The sequence below is a fragment of the Convolutriloba macropyga genome, chromosome 1 (genome assembly GCF_964194025.1).
Source record: "Convolutriloba macropyga chromosome 1, txConMacr16.3, whole genome shotgun sequence".
Classification (NCBI taxonomy): domain Eukaryota; kingdom Metazoa; phylum Xenacoelomorpha; order Acoela; family Convolutidae; genus Convolutriloba; species Convolutriloba macropyga.
Window position 1 is genome coordinate 89151274 of NC_134468.1, and position 19392 is coordinate 89170665.

At 32.7% G+C, this 19392-nt stretch overlaps 1 protein-coding gene across 2 annotated transcripts in view; it reads left to right on the forward strand.

Annotated features, from left to right (window-relative positions):
* LOC142344124 (protein polybromo-1-like) overlaps positions 1 to 19392 on the forward strand; it is a 104708-nt gene that overhangs the window by 67450 nt on the left and 17866 nt on the right. For both annotated transcript variants that reach the window (XM_075395634.1, XM_075395644.1), the window contains 3 exons: positions 17407 to 17464; positions 17732 to 18078; positions 18642 to 18922. In XM_075395634.1, the coding sequence (XP_075251749.1) occupies positions 17407 to 17464; positions 17732 to 18078; positions 18642 to 18922 (686 nt within the window). The remainder of the gene's footprint in view (positions 1 to 17406; positions 17465 to 17731; positions 18079 to 18641; positions 18923 to 19392) is intronic.

Below are 19392 nucleotides of genomic sequence, written 5' to 3' on the forward strand. Positions count from 1 at the left end.
AACAACCGATCGCTAAAAACACGCAATTTTATACTAATTTTACAATTTTTTTTTAAGTTTTTGGAAAATTTTTGTCATTTTTTGAGTTTTCAGCCCTAGTTTTCAAGGAACCTCTTCTAGGGTTTTATAATAGGTTCCTGTATAGTTTCTAGTAGTAGAGGAATGGTTTCAATATTTTAACAGCACAAATTTTATTTTTTCAAAACGTGCAAATTCTTTCAATTTTTTGACATTTATTTTTCATTTCACGTCTTTCCAGACGCACTGGGCGAGAAAACGTCCTTAAGGGTTTGATAATAAGTTACCGAAAAAAATTTATTTGCCATGGAGTGGCTTTCATTTTTTAATATGACAAGTTTTAGTAGTTTTTGGATAAAACTTGCATTTGTTTTCAAGTTTTTGGAAATTTTTGTCAGTTTTTGTTTTTCCAGCCTCAAGAGCCAAGGAACGTCCTCTAGGGTTCTCAATTTTTCTGGAAATTTATTTTTTTTCAGCCTAACAGAAAATCTGTGTTAGCTTTTCATAATAGAATACTGGAAAATGTTTTTTGGCCTTGGATTACTTTTCAACTTCTATTATAACCAATTTTAGCAGATTTTTATGCAACTTGCATTTTTTTTTTCAAGTTTAAAAATTTTTGTCATTTTTTAGGTTTCTTCAGCCTTAGGAGCCACATAACCTCCTCTAGGGTTTGATTAAAGGTTACTGCATAGCATCTTGTGTCATAATGTGTTTCAAGATTTTTTTATCAGAAATTTTGAAAAAATATATTTGCAATTTTTTCAAGTTTTTTTGAATCTTCTTAAGTTTTTTTGTCTTTCTTTCCACACCAGGGTCCTAGGTACCTCCTCCGAGGTTTGATAAGTTGTTGCATTGTTTCTAGAGTTAATGGAATGGTTATCAATTTTTAAAAGACTCCAGCCTTAGCAATTTTTTGTAGAAATTTATTTTTTTTCAAATTTTTGGAAAATTATTATCATGTTCCAAGTTCAAACCCAGTAACCGTTAATTAGTATGAAGTTCCAATTATAGACGTAATAGAATGTTTTTCAAGATTTTAATATCAGCAATTTTTAGAAAATAATTTTGAATCTTTTGCAAATTTTTTTTACCATTTTACCAGAACCAGGGACCTCCAAGGTTTGATGATAAACTGTTGTATAGTTTCTAGAGTTAATGGAATGGTTATGAGTATTTGAATGACTCGAGCCTAAGCAATTTTTTGATTAAATTTAATTTTTTTCCAAATTTTGGAAAATTTTTATTTTCCGAGTTTAAGCCCAGTAACCTTTAATTAGTATCAAGTTCCAATTATAGACGTAATAGAATGTTTTTCAAGATTTTAATATCAGCAGCTTTTAAAAAAATAATTTGAAATCTTTTTTAAATTTTTTAATCATTTTACCGGCACAAGGGACCTCCTCCAAGGTTTGATGATAAACTGTTGTATAGTTTCTAGAGTTAATGGAATGGTTATGAGTATTTGAATGACTCCAGCCTAAGCAATTTTTTGATTAAATTTAATTTTTCAAATTTTGGAAAATTTTTATTTTCCAAGTTCAAACCCAGTAACCTTTAATTAGTATCAAGTTCCAATTATAGACGTAATAGCATGTTTTTCAAGATTTTAATATCAGCAATTTTTAAAAAGATAATTTGGAATCTTCTTTAAATTTTTTTTCTCATTTTGCCGGCACCAGGGACCTCCTCCAAGGTTTGATAAAAAACTGTTGTATTGTTTCTAGAGTTAATAGAATGGTTATGAGTATTTGAATGACTCCAGCCTAAGCAATTTTTTGATTAAATTTATTATTTTTCCAAATTTTGGAAAATTTTTATTTTCCAAGTTCAAACCCAGTAACCTTTAATTAGTATCAAGTTCCAATTATAGACGTAATGGAATGTTTTTCAAGATTTTATTATCAGCAATTTTTTAAAAATAATTTTGAATCTCTTTTAATTTTTTTATCATTTCACCGGCACAAGGGACCTCCTCCAAGGTTTGATGATAAACTGTTGTATAGTTTCTAGAGTTATTGGAATGGTTATGAGTATTTGAATGACTCCAGCCTAAGCAATTTTTTGATAAAATTTAATTTTTTTCCAAATTCTGGAAAATTTCCATGTTCCAAGTTCAAACCCAGTAACCTATAATTATTATCAAGTTCCAACTATAGATGTAATAGAATGTTTTTCCAAGGTTTTAATACCAGCAATTTTTTAAAGTATATGCAATTTTTTCGAGTTTTTTTCTTTTTGAACTTCCTCATCCTTTTGAAAATCTTTGAAAATCTTTTTGAACTTCCTCATCATTTTTCCGGCACCAGGGTCCTTGTGACCTGCTGAAATTTCCATGTTCCAAGTTCAAATCCAGTAACCTATAATTATTATCAAGTTCCAACTATAGATGTAATAGAATGTTTTTCCAAGGTTTTAATACCAGCAATTTTTAAAAGTATATGCAATTTTTTCGAGTTTTTTTCTTTTTGAACTTCCTCATCCTTTTGAAAATCTTTGAAAATCTTTTTGAACTTCCTCATCATTTTTCCGGCACCAGGGTCCTTGTGACCTGCTGCAAGGTTTGATGATAATCTGTTGCATAGTTTCTAGAGTCAATGAAATCAATATCAATGTTTTCATGCTCCAGCTTTAGCAATTTTATGATATAATTTAGTTTTTTTTTCAAATTTTTGTAAAGTTATGATCATGTTCCAAGTTCAGACCCAGAAACCTATAATTTTTATCAAGTTCTAATTATAGATGTAATAGAATGTTTTTCCCAGTTTGTAATATCAGCAACTTTTAAAAATATTTCTTCAATTTTTTAAATCTTTTTGAATTTTTTAATCAATTTTCTTGCACCAGGGTCCTTGGGACCTCCTTCAAGTTTTGATGATAAGTTGTTGCATAGTTTCGACAGTCAATGGAATCGTTATCAATGTTTTAATGCTCCAGCTTTGGAAATGTTTTGATAAAAATTGTTTTTTTTTGAAAATTTTGGAAAATTGTTGTGTTCCAAGTTCAAACCCAGTAACCTATAGTTTTTATCAAATTCTAATTATAGGTGTAATAGAATGTTTTTCAAGATTCTATTATCATCTGTTTTTAAAAAATATTTGCAATTTTTTCAAGTTTTTTGAATCTTTTCAATTGTTTTTTTTTTTGTTTTTACGGCACCAGAGTCGTAGGGACCTCCAAGGTTTGATAAGCTGTTGCATTGTTTCTAGAGTTAACGTAATGGTTATCAATATGTTAATGACTCTAGTTTTAGCAGTTTTTTGATTAAGTTTATTTTTTCAAAATTTTGGAAAATTATGATGCAAGTTCAAAACTAGTAACCTATAATTATAATCGAGTTCCAAATATAGATGTAATAGAATGTTCAAGATTTTAATGAGCAATTTTACAAATATTTGTGATGTTTTAAAGTTTTTTGAATCTTTTGAATTTTTTGCCAATTTTCCTGCACCAAGGTTTGATAAGCAGTTGGATAATTTCTAGAGTTAATGGAATGGTTTTCAATATTTAAATGACTTCCAATTTTCCAATTTTATGGATTAAAATGACTTCTAATTTAAATTCCAATTTTATGGATCTTTGAGCCAGTGAAACTATTTAAAGCTTGAAACAGGGATACTGGATAGTCTTATGAGACAATAAATTGGTTTTGAAGATTTTTTATCTTGAATTGTAGCAAGTTTAAAAAATTTGCTTTTAAAAAAATTTTTGAGTATTTGTCCTTTTCTGAGTCTAACGATCATTACTGGCCAGCGAAGCTTTTGAAGTCTTGCAGACGGGTTACTTGATATAACTCTATAGAGACAAAAAATAGTTTTGAGCATTTTCACTGCGAAATCTGGAAGCTTTTCTTTTAATTTCTGCAATATTTTACATATTTTTGAAGTCAGTTTTTTATTTGAATTACTAACAAGGCTAGAAAACTAAAAGTTGTTTTTTTTCAAATTTTTGGAAAATTATTATCATGTTCCAAGTTCAAACCCAGTAACCGTTAATTAGTATGAAGTTCCAATTATAGACGTAATAGAATGTTTTTCAAGATTTTAATATCAGCAATTTTTAGAAAATAATTTTGAATCTTTTGCAATCTTTTTTTACCATTTTACCAGAACCAGGGACCTCCAAGGTTTGATGATAAACTGTTGTATAGTTTCTAGAGTTAATTGAATGGTTATGAGTATTTGAATGACTCCAGCCTAAGCAATTTTTTGATTAAATTAAATTTTTTTCCAAATTTTGGAAAATTTTTATTTTCCGAGTTTAAGCCCAGTAACCTTTAATTAGTATCAAGTTCCAATTATAGACGTAATAGAATGTTTTTCAAGATTTAAATATCAGCAGCTTTTAAAAAAATAATTTGAAATCTTTTTTAAATTTTTTAATCATTTTACCGGCACCAGGGACCTCCCCCAAGGTTTGATGACAAACTGTTGTATTGTTTCTAGAGTTAATGGAATGGCTATGAGTATTTGAATGACTCCAGCCTAAGCAATTTTTTGATTAAATTTATTATTTTTCCAAATTTTGGAAAATTTTTATTTTCCAAGTTCAAACCCAGTAACCTTTAATTAGTATCAAGTTCCAATTATAGACGTAATGGAATGTTTTTCAAGATTTTATTATCAGCAATTTTTTAAAAATAATTTTGAATCTCTTTTAATTTTTTTTATCATTTTACCGGCACAAGGGACCTCCTCCAAGGTTTGATGATAAACTGTTGTATAGTTTCTAGAGTTAATGGAATGGTTATGAGTATTTGAATGACTCCAGCCTAAGCAATTTTTTGATTAAATTTAATTTTTCAAATTTTGGAAAATTTTTATTTTCCAAGTTCAAACCCAGTAACCTTTAATTAGTATCAAGTTCCAATTATAGACGTAATAGCATGTTTTTCAAGATTTTAATATCAGCAATTTTTAAAAAGATAATTTGGAATCTTTTTTAAATTTTTTTTCTCATTTTGCCGGCACCAGGGACCTCCTCCAAGGTTTGATAAAAAACTGTTGTATTGTTTCTAGAGTTAATAGAATGGTTATGAGTATTTGAATGACTCCAGCCTAAGCAATTTTTTGATTAAATTTATTATTTTTCCAAATTTTGGAAAATTTTTATTTTTATTTAAACAGACCCAGTTTAAATCTTTTTGAATTTTTTAATCAATTTTCTTGCACCAGGGTCCTTGGGACCTCCTTCAAGTTTTGATGATAAGTTGTTGCATTGTTTCTAGAGTTAACGTAATGGTTATAAATATGTTAATGACTCTAGTTTTAGCAGTTTTTTGATTAAGTTTATTTTTTCAAAATTTTGGAAAATTATGATGCAAGTTCAAAACTAGTAACCTATAATTATAATCGAGTTCCAAATATAGATGTAATAGAATGTTCAAGATTTTAATGAGCAATTTTACAAATATTTGTGATGTTTTAAAGTTTTTTGAATCTTTTGAATTTTTTGCCAATTTTCCTGCACCAAGGTTTGATAAGCAGTTGGATAATTTCTAGAGTTAATGGAATGGTTTTCAATATTTAAATGACTTCCAATTTTCCAATTTTATGGATTAAAATGACTTCTAATTTAAATTCCAATTTTATGGATCTTTGAGCCAGTGAAACTATTTAAAGCTTGAAACAGGGATACTGGATAGTCTTATGAGACAATAAATTGGTTTTGAAGATTTTTTATCTTGAATTGTAGCAAGTTTAAAAAATTTGCTTTTAAAAAAATTTTTGAGTATTTGTCCTTTTCTGAGTCTAACGATCATTACTGGCCAGCGAAGCTTTTGAAGTCTTGCAGACGGGTTACTTGATATAACTCTATAGAGACAAAAAATAGTTTTGAGCCTTTTCACTGCGAAATCAGGAAGCTTTTCTTTTAATTTTTGCAATATTTTACATATTTTTGAAGTCAGTTTTTTATTTGAATTACTAACAAGGCTAGAAAACTAAAAGTTGCAGAGTCGAATCAAGCTAAAGCTAGCCTCACTGAACCGTGGCTAGCTACTTAGAAGCCAACCGCTCGCCGGTCGTTTGAGAGCAATTCGCCTGACGTTAGTCGGTTATGTTTATCATTTTTACTCTTTTAAACGATTCGACGATCTGACAGTCTTCGTATGTGCATGTTATCGCATGACATATCGACAATATTTTCATTAAATATAGAATCCATATTGTTTACTACTACTGCAGATTAGCATAAGTCTTGGTCGGGTTTAACAACTTGCTGTTATCTACAAATTCAGAATTGAAATTAAAAACGAATGGACCATGTATTTATCTTGATCAATTTGAAATCTTTTTTAAATTTTTTAATCATTTTACCGGCACCAGGGACCTCCCCCAAGGTTTGATGACAAACTGTTGTATTGTTTCTAGAGTTAATGGAATGGCTATGAGTATTTGAATGACTCCAGCCTAAGCAATTTTTTGATTAAATTTATTATTTTTCCAAATTTTGGAAAATTTTTATTTTCCAAGTTCAAACCCAGTAACCTTTAATTAGTATCAAGTTCCAATTATAGACGTAATGGAATGTTTTTCAAGATTTTATTATCAGCAATTTTTAAAAATAATTTTGAATCTCTTTTAATTTTTTTTATCATTTTACCGGCACAAGGGACCTCCTCCAAGGTTTGATGATAAACTGTTGTATAGTTTCTAGAGTTAATGGAATGGTTATGAGTATTTGAATGACTCCAGCCTAAGCAATTTTTTGATTAAATTTAATTTTTCAAATTTTGGAAAATTTTTATTTTCCAAGTTCAAACCCAGTAACCTTTAATTAGTATCAAGTTCCAATTATAGACGTAATAGCATGTTTTTCAAGATTTTAATATCAGCAATTTTTAAAAAGATAATTTGGAATCTTTTTTAAATTTTTTTTCTCATTTTGCCGGCACCAGGGACCTCCTCCAAGGTTTGATAAAAAACTGTTGTATTGTTTCTAGAGTTAATAGAATGGTTATGAGTATTTGAATGACTCCAGCCTAAGCAATTTTTTGATTAAATTTAATTTTTCCAAATTTTGGAAAATTTTTATTTTCCAAGTTCAAACCCAGTAACCTTTAATTAGTATCAAGTTCCAATTATAGACGTAATAGCATGTTTTTCAAGATTTTAATATCAGCAATTTTTAAAAAGATAATTTGGAATCTTTTTTAAATTTTTTTTCTCATTTTGCCGGCACCAGGGACCTCCTCCAAGGTTTGATAAAAAACTGTTGTATTGTTTCTAGAGTTAATAGAATGGTTATGAGTATTTGAATGACTCCAGCCTAAGCAATTTTTTGATTAAATTTATTATTTTTCCAAATTTTGGAAAATTTTTATTTTCCAAGTTCAAACCCAGTAACCTTTAATTAGTATCAAGTTCCAATTATAGACGTAATGGAATGTTTTTCAAGATTTTATTATCAGCAATTTTTTAAAAATAATTTTGAATCTCTTTTAATTTTTTTTATCATTTTACCGGCACAAGGGACCTCCTCCAAGTTTTGATGATAAACTGTTGTATAGTTTCTAGAGTTATTGGAATGGTTATGAGTATTTGAATGACTCCAGCCTAAGCAATTTTTTTGATAAAATTTAATTTTCCAAATTCTGGAAAATTTCCATGTTCCAAGTTCAAACCCAGTAACCTATAATTATTATCAAGTTCCAACTATAGATGTAATAGAATGTTTTTCCAAGGTTTTAATACCAGCAATTTTTAAAAGTATATGCAATTTTTTCGAGTTTTTTCTTGAACTTCCTCATCCTTTTGAAAATCTTTGAAAATCTTTTTGAACTTCCTCATCATTTTTCCGGCACCAGGGTCCTTGTGACCTGCTGAAATTTCCATGTTCCAAGTTCAAACCCAGTAACCTATAATTATTATCAAGTTCCAACTGTAGATGTAATAGAATGTTTTTCCAAGGTTTTAATACCAGCAATTTTTAAAAGTATATGCAATTTTTTCGAGTTTTTTTCTTTTTGAACTTCCTCATACTTTTGAAAATCTTTGAAAATCTTTTTGAACTTCCTCATCATTTTTCCGGCACCAGGGTCCTTGTGACCTGCTGCACGGTTTGATGATAAGCTGTTGCATAGTTTCTAGAGTCAATGAAATCAATATCAATGTTTTCATGCTCCAGCTTTAGCAATTTTATGATATAATTTAGTTTTTCAAATTTTTGTAAAGTTATGATCATGTTCCAAGTTCAGACCCAGTAACCTATAATTTTTATCAAGTTCTAATTATAGATGTAATAGAATGTTTTTCCCAGTTTGTAATATCAGCAATTTTTAAAAATATTTCTTCAATTTTTTAAATCTTTTTGAATTTTTTAATCAATTTTCTTGCACCAGGGTCCTTGGGACCTCCTTCAAGTTTTGATGATAAGTTGTTGCATTGTTTCTAGAGTTAACGTAATGGTTATAAATATGTTAATGACTCTAGTTTTAGCAGTTTTTTGATTAAGTTTATTTTTTCAAAATTTTGGAAAATTATGATGCAAGTTCAAAACTAGTAACCTATAATTATAATCGAGTTCCAAATATAGATGTAATAGAATGTTCAAGATTTTAATGAGCAATTTTACAAATATTTGTGATGTTTTAAAGTTTTTTGAATCTTTTGAATTTTTTGCCAATTTTCCTGCACCAAGGTTTGATAAGCAGTTGGATAATTTCTAGAGTTAATGGAATGGTTTTCAATATTTAAATGACTTCCATTTTTCCAATTTTATGGATTAAAATGACTTCTAATTTAAATTCCAATTTTATGGATCTTTGAGCCAGTGAAACTATTTAAAGCTTGAAACAGGGATACTGGATAGTCTTATGAGACAATAAATTGGTTTTGAAGATTTTTTATCTTGAATTGTAGCAAGTTTAAAAAATTTGCTTTTAAAAAAATTTTTGAGTCTTTGTCCTTTTCTGAGTCTAACGATCATTACTGGCCAACGAAGCTTTTGAAGTCTTGCAAACGGGTTACTTGATATAACTCTATAGAGACAAAAAATAGTTTTGAGCATTTTCACTGCGAAATCTGGAAGCTTTTCTTTTAATTTTTGCAATATTTTACATATTTTTGAAGTCAGTTTTTTATTTGAATTACTAACAAGGCTAGAAAACTAAAAGTTGCAGAGTCGAATCAAGCTAAAGCTAGCCTCACTGAACCGTGGCTAGCTACTTAGAAGCCAACCGCTCGCCGGTCGTTTGAGAGCAATTCGTCCGACGGTAGTCGTTGATGTTTTTTTTCGATTTTTTGAATGGGATTTTTTCCAATTCCATTGCCATGGGTTTTCCCAATCCATTCATAGTTCATTCTAGGCCTAGTTTTTTTGTTTGAACCAATTTTCCAATTGTTGTTAGTGGTTTTTGGTTCAACGGTGGCATTTGACATTATTTTGTGTTGACTTCCAAAAAAATGACTTCCTAACTCGGCAGCATTTGAGGGCGGCATTTGACATTATTTTGTGTCCACTCTCCAAAGTGACTTCCTCACTCTGAAATTGAGTTTTTAAATTGAATTCAAAGAGAAGGTCAAGTTAGTATATGCCACTTTAATTATGTAAGATATGTAAGAGCAGCTAATAGAAGCAGCAATAAGTTATAGATTCATAGTCAAAATATAACATTTCTCCATTTAATGAGTTTTTGGTCTTTCTTTTACTATCCATTTGAGATTGCAGATCTACGAAGCTATTGCGGCTATTTTTTGGCAATCTTTCATCTATGTTTAAGAACTTTTAAGGCTCTATAATAAGTCTGTACGGCTTCGTTGTTGTGTTATCAGCATCATTGCTTTTTCGGCATGAATGCGTTGAAGCAATTCGGCATGGTTTTTCGGCATGTCTGCAACTATTTGAAGCTTGAAACAGGGATACTGGATAGTCTTATGAGACAATAAATTGGTTTTAAAGATTTTTTATCTTGATTTGTAGCAAGTTTTTTAAATTTGCTTTTAACAATTTTTTTGAGTATTTGTCCTTTTCTGAGTCTAACGATCATTACTGGCCAACGAAGCTTTTGAAGTCTTGCAGACGGGTTACTTGATATAACTCTATAGAGACAAAAAATAGTTTTGAGCATTTTCACTGCAAAATCTGGAAGCTTTTCTTTTAATTTTTGCAATATTTTACATATTTTTGAAGTCAGTTTTTTATTTGAATTACTAACAAGGCTAGAAAACTAAAAGTTGCAGAGTCGAATCAAGCTAAATCTAGCCTCACTGAACCGTGGCTAGCTACTTAGAAGGCAACCGCTCGCCGGTCGTTTGAGAGCAATTCGTCCGACGGTAGTCGTTGATGTTTTTTTCGATTTTTTGAATGGGATTTTTTCCAAGTCCATTGCCATGGGTTTTCCCAATCCATTCATAGTTCATTCTAGGCCTAGTTTTTTTGTTTGAACCAATTTTCCATTTGTCGTTAGTGGTTTTTGGTTCAACGGCGGCATTTGACTTTATTTTGTGTTGACTTCCAAAAAATGACTTCCTAACTCGGCAGCATTTGAGGGCGGCATTTGACATTATTTTGTGTCCACTCTCCAAAGTGACTTCCTCACTCTGAAATTGAGTTTTTAAATTGAATTCAAAGAGAAGGTCAAGTTAGTATATGCCACTTTAATTATGTAAGATATGTAAGAGCAGCTAATAGAAGCAGCAATAAGTTATACAGATTCATAGTCAAAATATAACATTTCTCCATTGAATGAGTTTTTGGTCTTTCTTTTAATATCCATTTGAGATTGCAGATCTACGAAGCTATTGCGGCTATTTTTTGGCAATCTTTCATCTATGTTTAAGAACTTTTAAGGCTCTATAATAAGTCTGTACGGCTTCGTTGTTGTGTTATCAGCATCATTGCTTTTTCGGCATGAATGCGTTGAAGCATTTCGGCATGCTTTTTCGGCATGTCTGAAACTATTTAAAGCTTGAAACAGGGATACTGGATAGTCTTATGAGACAATAAATTGGTTTTGAAGATTTTTTATCTTGAATTGTAGCAAGTTTTTTAAATTTGCTTTTAAAATTTTTTTTGAGTATTTGTCCTTTTCTGAGTCTAATGATCATTACTGGCCAACGAAGCTTTTGAAGTCTTGCAGACGGGTTACTTGATATAACTCTATAGAGACAAAAAATAGTTTTGAGCATTTTCACTGCGAAATCTGGAAGCTTCTCTTTTAATTTTTGCAATATTTTACATATTTTTGAAGTCAGTTTTTTATTTGAATTACTAACAAGGCTAGAAAACTAAAAGTTGCAGAGTCGAATCAAGCTAAAGATAGCCTCACTGAACAGTGGCTAGCTACTTAGAAGCCAACCGCTCGCCGGTCGTTTGAGAGCAATTCGTCCGACGGTAGTCGTTTATGTTTTTTTTTCGATTTTTTGAATGGTGTTTTTTCCAAGTCCATTGCCATGGGTTTTCCCAATCCATTCATAGTTCATTCTAGGCCTAGTTTTTTTGTTTTGAACCAATTTTCCATTTGTCGTTAGTGGTTTTTGGTTCAACGGCGGCATTTGACATTATTTTGTGTTGACTTCCAAAAAAATGACTTCCTAACTCGGCAGCATTTGAGGTCGGCATTTGACATTATTTTGTGTCCACTCTCCAAAGTGACTTCCTCACTCTGAGTTTTTAAATTTAATTCAAAGAGATAAGGTCAAGTTAGTATATGCCACTTTAATTATCTAAGATATGTAAGAGCAGCTAATAGAAGCAGCAATAAGTTATACAGATTCATAGTCAAAATATAACATTTCTCCATTTAATGAATTTTTGGTCTTTCTTTTACTATCCATTTGAGATTGCAGATATACGAAGCTATTGCGGCTATTTTTTGGCAATCTTTCATCTATGTTTAAGAACTTTTAAGGCTCTATAATAAGTCTGTACGGCTTCGTTGTTGTGTTATCAGCATCATTGCTTTTTCGGCATGAATGCGTTGAAGCATTTCGGCATGCTTTTTCGGCATGTCTGCAACTATTTAAAGCTTGAAACAGGGATACTGGATAGTCTTATGAGACAATAAATTGGTTTTGAAGATTTTTTATCTTGAATTGTAGCAAGTTTTTAAAATTTGCTTTTAAATATTTTTTTGAGTATTTGTCTTTTTCTGAGTCTAACGATCATTACTGGCCAACGAAGCTTTTGAAGTCTTGCAGACGGGTTACTTGATATAACTCTATAGAGACAAAAAATAGTTTTGAGCATTTTCACTGCGAAATCTGGAAGCTTTTCTTTTAATTTTTGCAATATTTTACATATTTTTGAAGTCAGTTTTTATTTGATTTACTAACAAGGCTAGAAAACTAAAAGTTGCAGAGTCGAATCAAGCTAAAGCTAGCCTCACTGAACCGTGGCTAGCTACTTAGAAGCCAACCGCTCGCCGGTCGTTTGAGAGCAATTCGTCCGACGGTAGTCGTTGATGTTTTTTTTTCGATTTTTTGAATGGGATTTTTTCCAAGTCCATTGCCATGGGTTTTCCCAATCCATTCATAGTTCATTCTAGGCCTAGTTTTTTTGTTTGAACCAATTTTCCATTTTTCGTTAGTGGTTTTTGGTTCAACGGCGGCATTTGACATTATTTTGTGTTGACTTCCAAAAAAATGACTTCCTAACTCGGCAGCTTTTGAGGGCGGCATTTGACATTATTTTGTGTCCACTCTCCAAAGTGACTTCCTCACTCTGAAATTGAGTTTTTAAATTTAATTCAAAGAGATAAGGTCAAGTTAGTATATGCCACTTTAATTATGTAAGATATGTAAGAGCAGCTAATAGAAGCAGCAATAAGTTATACAGATTCATAGTCAAAATATAACATTTCTCCATTTAATGAGTGTTGGGTCTTTCTTTTACTATCCATTTGAGATTGCAGATCTAGGAAGCTATTGCGGCTATTTTTTGGCAATCTTTCATCTATGTTTAAGAACTTTTAAGGCTCTATAATAAGTCTGTACGGCTTCGTTGTTGTGTTATCAGCATCATTGCTTTTTCGGCATGAATGCGTTGAAGCATTTCGGCATGCTTTTTCGGCATGTCTGCAACTATTTAAAGCTTGAAACAGGGATACTGGATAGTCTTATGAGACAATAAATTGGTTTTGAAGATTTTTTATCTTGAATTGTAGCAAGTTTTTAAAATTTGCTTTTAAATATTTTTTTGAGTATTTGTCTTTTTCTGAGTCTAACGATCATTACTGGCCAACGAAGCTTTTGAAGTCTTGCAGACGGGTTACTTGATATAACTCTATAGAGACAAAAAATAGTTTTGAGCATTTTCACTGCGAAATCTGGAAGCTTTTCTTTTAATTTTTGCAATATTTTACGTATTTTTGAAGTCAGTTTTTATTTGAATTACTAACAAGGCTAGAAAACTAAAAGCTGCAGAGTCGAATCAAGCTAAAGCCAGCCTCAATGAACCGTGGCTAGCTACTTAGAAGCCAACCGCTCGCCGGTCGTCTGAGAGCAATTCGTCCGACGGTAGTCGTTTGTTTTTTTTTCGGTTTTTTGAATGGAATTTTTTCAAGTCCATTGCCGTGTGTTTTCCCAATCCATTCATAGTTCATTCTAGGCCTAGTTTTTTTTGTTTGAACCAATTTTCCATTTGTCGTTAGTGGTTTTTGGTTCAACGGCGGCATTTGACATTATTTTGTGTTGACTTCCAAAAAAATGACTTCCTAACTCGGCAGCATTTGAGGGCGGCATTTGACATTATTTTGTGTCCACTCTCCAAAGTGACTTCCTCACTCTGAAATTGAGTTTTTAAATTTAATTCAAAGAGATAAGGTCAAGTTAGTATATGCCACTTTAATTATCTAAGATATGTAAGAGCAGCTAATAGAAGCAGCAATAAGTTATACAGATTCATAGTCAAAATATAACATTTCTCCATTTAATGAGTGTTGGGTCTTTCTTTTACTATCCATTTGAGATTGCAGATCTAGGAAGCTATTGCGGCTATTTTTTGGCAATCTTTCATCTATGTTTAAGAACTTTTAAGGCTCTATAATAAGTCTGTACGGCTTCGTTGTTGTGTTATCAGCATCATTGCTTTTTCGGCATGAATGCGTTGAAGCATTTCGGCATGCTTTTTCGGCATGTCTGCAACTATTTAAAGCTTGAAACAGGGATACTGGATAGTCTTATGAGACAATAAATTGGTTTTGAAGATTTTTTATCTTGAATTGTAGCAAGTTTTTTAAATTTGCTTTTAAAATTTTTTTTGAGTATTTGTCCTTTTCTGAGTCTAACGATCATTACTGGCCAATGAAGCTTTTGCAGTCTTGCAGACGGGTTACTTGATATAACTCTATAGAGACAAAAAATAGTTTTGAGCATTTTCACTGCGAAATCTGGAAGCTTTTCTTTTAATTTTTGCAATATTTTACATATTTTTGAAGTCAGTTTTTATTTGAATTACTAACAAGGCTAGAAAACTAAAAGCTGCAGAGTCGAATCAAGCTAAAGCCAGCCTCAATGAACCGTGGCTAGCTACTTAGAAGCCAACCGCTCGCCGGTCGTCTGAGAGCAATTCGTCCGACGGTAGTCGTTTGTTTTTTTTTCGGTTTTTTGAATGGAATTTTTTCAAGTCCATTGCCGTGTGTTTTCCCAATCCATTCATAGTTCATTCTAGGCCTAGTTTTTTTGTTTGAACCAATTTTCCATTTGTTGTTAGTGGTTTTTGTTTCAACGGCGGCATTTGACATTATTTTGTGTTGACTTCCAAAAAAATGACTTCCTAACTCGGCAGCATTTGAGGGCGGCATTTGACATTATTTTGTGTCCACTCTCCAAAGTGACTTCCTCACTCTGAAATTGAGTTTTTAAATTTAATTCAAAGAGATAAGGTCAAGTTAGTATATGCCACTTTAATTATCTAAGATATGTAAGAGCAGCTAATAGAAGCAGCAATAAGTTATACAGATTCATAGTCAAAATATAACATTTCTCCATTTAATGAGTGTTGGGTCTTTCTTTTACTATCCATTTGAGATTGCAGATCTAGGAAGCTATTGCGGCTATTTTTTGGCAATCTTTCATCTATGTTTAAGAACTTTTAAGGCTCTATAATAAGTCTGTACGGCTTCGTTGTTGTGTTATCAGCATCATTGCTTTTTCGGCATGAATGCGTTGAAGCATTTCGGCATGCTTTTTCGGCATGTCTGCAACTATTTAAAGCTTGAAACAGGGATACTGGATAGTCTTATGAGACAATAAATTGGTTTTGAAGATTTTTTATCTTGAATTGTAGCAAGTTTTTAAAATTTGCTTTTAAAAAATATTCTGAGTATTTGTCCTTTTCTGAGTCTAACGATCATTACTGGCCAACGAAGCTTTTGCAGTCTTGCAGACGGGTTACTTGATATAACTCTATAGAGACAAAAAATAGTTTTGAGCATTTTCACTGCGAAATCTGGAAGCTTTTCTTTTAATTTTTGCAATATTTTACATATTTTTGAAGTCAGTTTTTATTTGAATTACTAACAAGGCTAGAAAACTAAAAGCTGCAGAGTCGAATCAAGCTAAAGCCAGCCTCAATGAACCGTGGCTAGCTACTTAGAAGCCAACCGCTCGCCGGTCGTCTGAGAGCAATTCGTCCGACGGTAGTCGTTTGTTTTTTTTTCGGTTTTTTGAATGGAATTTTTTCAAGTCCATTGCCGTGTGTTTTCCCAATCCATTCATAGTTCATTCTAGGCCTAGTTTTTTTGTTTGAACCAATTTTCCATTTGTCGTTAGTGGTTTTTGGTTCAACGGCGGCATTTGACATTATTTTGTGTTGACTTCCAAAAAAATGACTTCCTAACTCGGCAGCATTTGAGGGCGGCATTTGACATTATTTTGTGTCCACTCTCCAAAGTGACTTCCTCACTCTGAAATTGAGTTTTTAAATTTAATTCAAAGAGATAAGGTCAAGTTAGTATATGCCACTTTAATTATCTAAGATATGTAAGAGCAGCTAATAGAAGCAGCAATAAGTTATACAGATTCATAGTCAAAATATAACATTTCTCCATTTAATGAGTGTTGGGTCTTTCTTTTACTATCCATTTGAGATTGCAGATCTACGAAGCTATTGCGGCTATTTTTTGGCAATCTTTCATCTATGTTTAAGAACTTTTAAGGCTCTATAATAAGTCTGTACGGCTTCGTTGTTGTGTTATCAGCATCATTGCTTTTTCGGCATGAATGCGTTGAAGCATTTCGGCATGCTTTTTCGGCATGTCTGCAACTATTTAAAGCTTGAAACAGGGATACTGGATAGTCTTATGAGACAATAAATTGGTTTTGAAGATTTTTTATCTTGAATTGCAGCAAGTTTTTAAAATTTGCTTTTAAAAAAATTTCTGAGTATTTGTCCTTTTCTGAGTCTAACGATCATTACTGGCCAACGAAGCTTTTGAAGTCTTGCAGACGGGTTACTTGATATAACTCTATAGAGACAAAAAATAGTTTTGAGCCTTTTCACTGCGAAATCAGGAAGCTTTTCTTTTAATTTTTGCAATATTTTACATATTTTTGAAGTCAGTTTTTTATTTGAATTACTGACAAGGCTAGAAAACTAAAAGTTGCAGAGTCGAATCAAGCTAAAGCTAGCCTCACTGAACCGTGGCTAGCTACTTAGAAGCCAACCGCTCGCCGGTCGTTTGAGAGCAATTCGCCTGACGTTAGTCGGTTATGTTTATCATTTTTACTCTTTTAAACGATTCGACGATCTGACAGTCTTCGTATGTGCATGTTATCGCATGACATATCGACAATATTTTCATTAAATATAGAATCCATATTGTTTACTACTACTGCAGATTAGCATAAGTCTTGGTCGGGTTTAACAACTTGCTGTTATCTACAAATTCAGAATTGAAATTAAAAACGAATGGACCATGTATTTATCTTGATCAATTTCTCCCAGATCTCTCAGCTTCTTTGACAAAAACTGTCTTTGAGCAATTGCCGTTACTGTCTTGATATTGAATTTTTCATTAATTTCATCCCCCAGCTCGTTGGGTGAGACAAAATTTACATCGAATGAATTGTCAAATTTTGAGCATCGATCAACCATTTTTGTTACTTTTCTCTGTCCAAATCCCAGAATCGCTGACATAAAATTATGGTATGAGGGCAGTTTTGGCGGTTTAGACACCCACCACTCCAATCCTTTTCTAACCCCCAAGGAGGAACGCTGAGGTAAAATAACGTGGCGTAAAATATCAGTTGATCTTGTGGGAGAACATTTAAACTAAATAGAAAATAAATGAAATGCGAATTACTGATAACAAGAAATTTTGTCAGTGATAAATATCACGAACATGTTAGTTTTCGTCACAGATTTCGGCAAAGAATTTTTAGTTTATAGTTTAAGAAAGAAAGACATGTTTCATGAAAGATGTTTGTATGAGTGATTTTATTTCAGAGAACGGTTTCTACAAGTGCTTATGGGGTCCCTGTTACAAAGGAAGAAAGAACTCAAAGTAAGTAGCTGCTGAAGTCCTTCTTGCATTGAAGATGAATGGAAATGTCGTTTCAATTGAGATTAATTCTTGGCAATTTAGAAGTATTTGAAAATCCAGCCACATGGCGTTTCGAAGATGAGTCGTGTAAAAATGATTGTATGACAGAATTTCATAAATTCACATCCCTGCGCTTTTAACTCTCAATTTACTTGACGTGTTATATTGTGATTAGATGGGGTGATATTGCGTGAACACACTTTTTTTTACAAATTGCAATCATTTCAGAGTGTTTCCCAACCCCAATCGCCTTGGACGTCACCTTCGAGAGTCTCACTTCAAATACGCGGCCAGATACATCTACCCTCCCCAGATCAGCCGACACTTTGTTAGCAAAGGAATGCTTGGTCACTTCCAGCAGAACCCTCAGCCCCCTCCTCCAGGCACTGTGGGTGCGACTACAGGCCATGATTCCATGCCCACCTGGGGTCAAACTGAGGTTGTTGGGGGAATTATTCCGACTCCGCAGGCTTTCAGGAGCTTGACTCATGATGTGAACCACATGTGGAATGTGGTTCATGTTCAGAACCCCTATGCACCACAGGAGTTGCCCCAATTGAGTGTAGCTAATCAAGGTCTGCTGCATTGACTGAATCCACATTTGTGGCCATCCTTCCAAATTATTTTGAACTGAATTTGATAAATTTCGACATCGTATTCCCCGGTTCATGAGGATTTACTTGGTTCTTTCCTCCATCAACGGCTTCTCATATAAGTCGGCGGGTTTTGTACTGATAATTGTTATAGCTAATTAGAAGTTGGAGGTGGATTTAGGGAAAGATGTAAGTAAAGAATTAACTTCGTTGCTGCACAAGAATTTACAAACAACGTGGACAAAAAACGAGATGACAGAAATCTAGGATCTTTTCCGTTTGTGCCCCCCCCCCCCAGTACGCTATGCTCCCCCAGTTACAGAGCATGTGTCAGTACATAGTAAATCATTTTGCGCGTGTGTCTGAGGGCTGCAAATAATATGCGCCCACTAAGCTGGGGGGACACAAACGGAAAAGATCCGAAATCTATTTCAATTTGCCCATTATGAAATGAGAAGTTATTTTATTCAATTGCTCAAATACGAGCGAGAACTATTTTGTTGAATAAGGGATATTAGCTCTGAATGAGTTGATTTTCACTTCAGGAAATGTGCAATCAGGAGCTCAGATCTCAAGCCAGTCGCAATTTAATCAGAATGCAATAAATGTAGTCTCTGGTGAAAATCCCTACTCCCCAGGACAGCCTAGACCTGCATTCCAAACTACCAATACACAACTGGCGACAAACGGGCCACTTATTGGAGACTCGGCTGTTGTTGGGCAAGTAACATCGACACCCAACAGAGGTCAACAGGTCGCCACAGCTCAACCTGCACAGCAGCACCCTCAACAGGCAACCCCAATGAGACCCACTTTTGTCAAACAGGTCTAATTGTGCTTTATTTTGTATAGTATAGTATATTATAACATCTCTAACCGCAGTCAGCTCATAGACGTTGAATGAAAACGCGGTTGTTTTTTAATGCTCTCAAACGAAGTTTGAAGCTATTAAATTAGTGCTGCTGAACTTTTTTGTAATTATAGCTGCGAAGCTGTAAGCTGAGCGGAGCTATATTGCGGTGCTCTTGGTTTTTTGTGTATCGTCGTCTGACGTTCTTTTTTTCGTTTTACATTTGTTCATACCTCAAAGCTGAAAAGTCAAATTTTCTGAATGACTTCTTCCTCTCACTAACTGCTTTTGCGCCCGTGACGTCATTTTCACTCTCTCTAGCAAAAGTTTTTTGCGTGATTAGATTTTGATCACAAGTGACTTACCTCACTCAACAAATGACTTTTGCACTTTAAAATTTAAGTTTATTTTGAATTAGTTTAAGGTCAAAGGAACTCATATGTGCA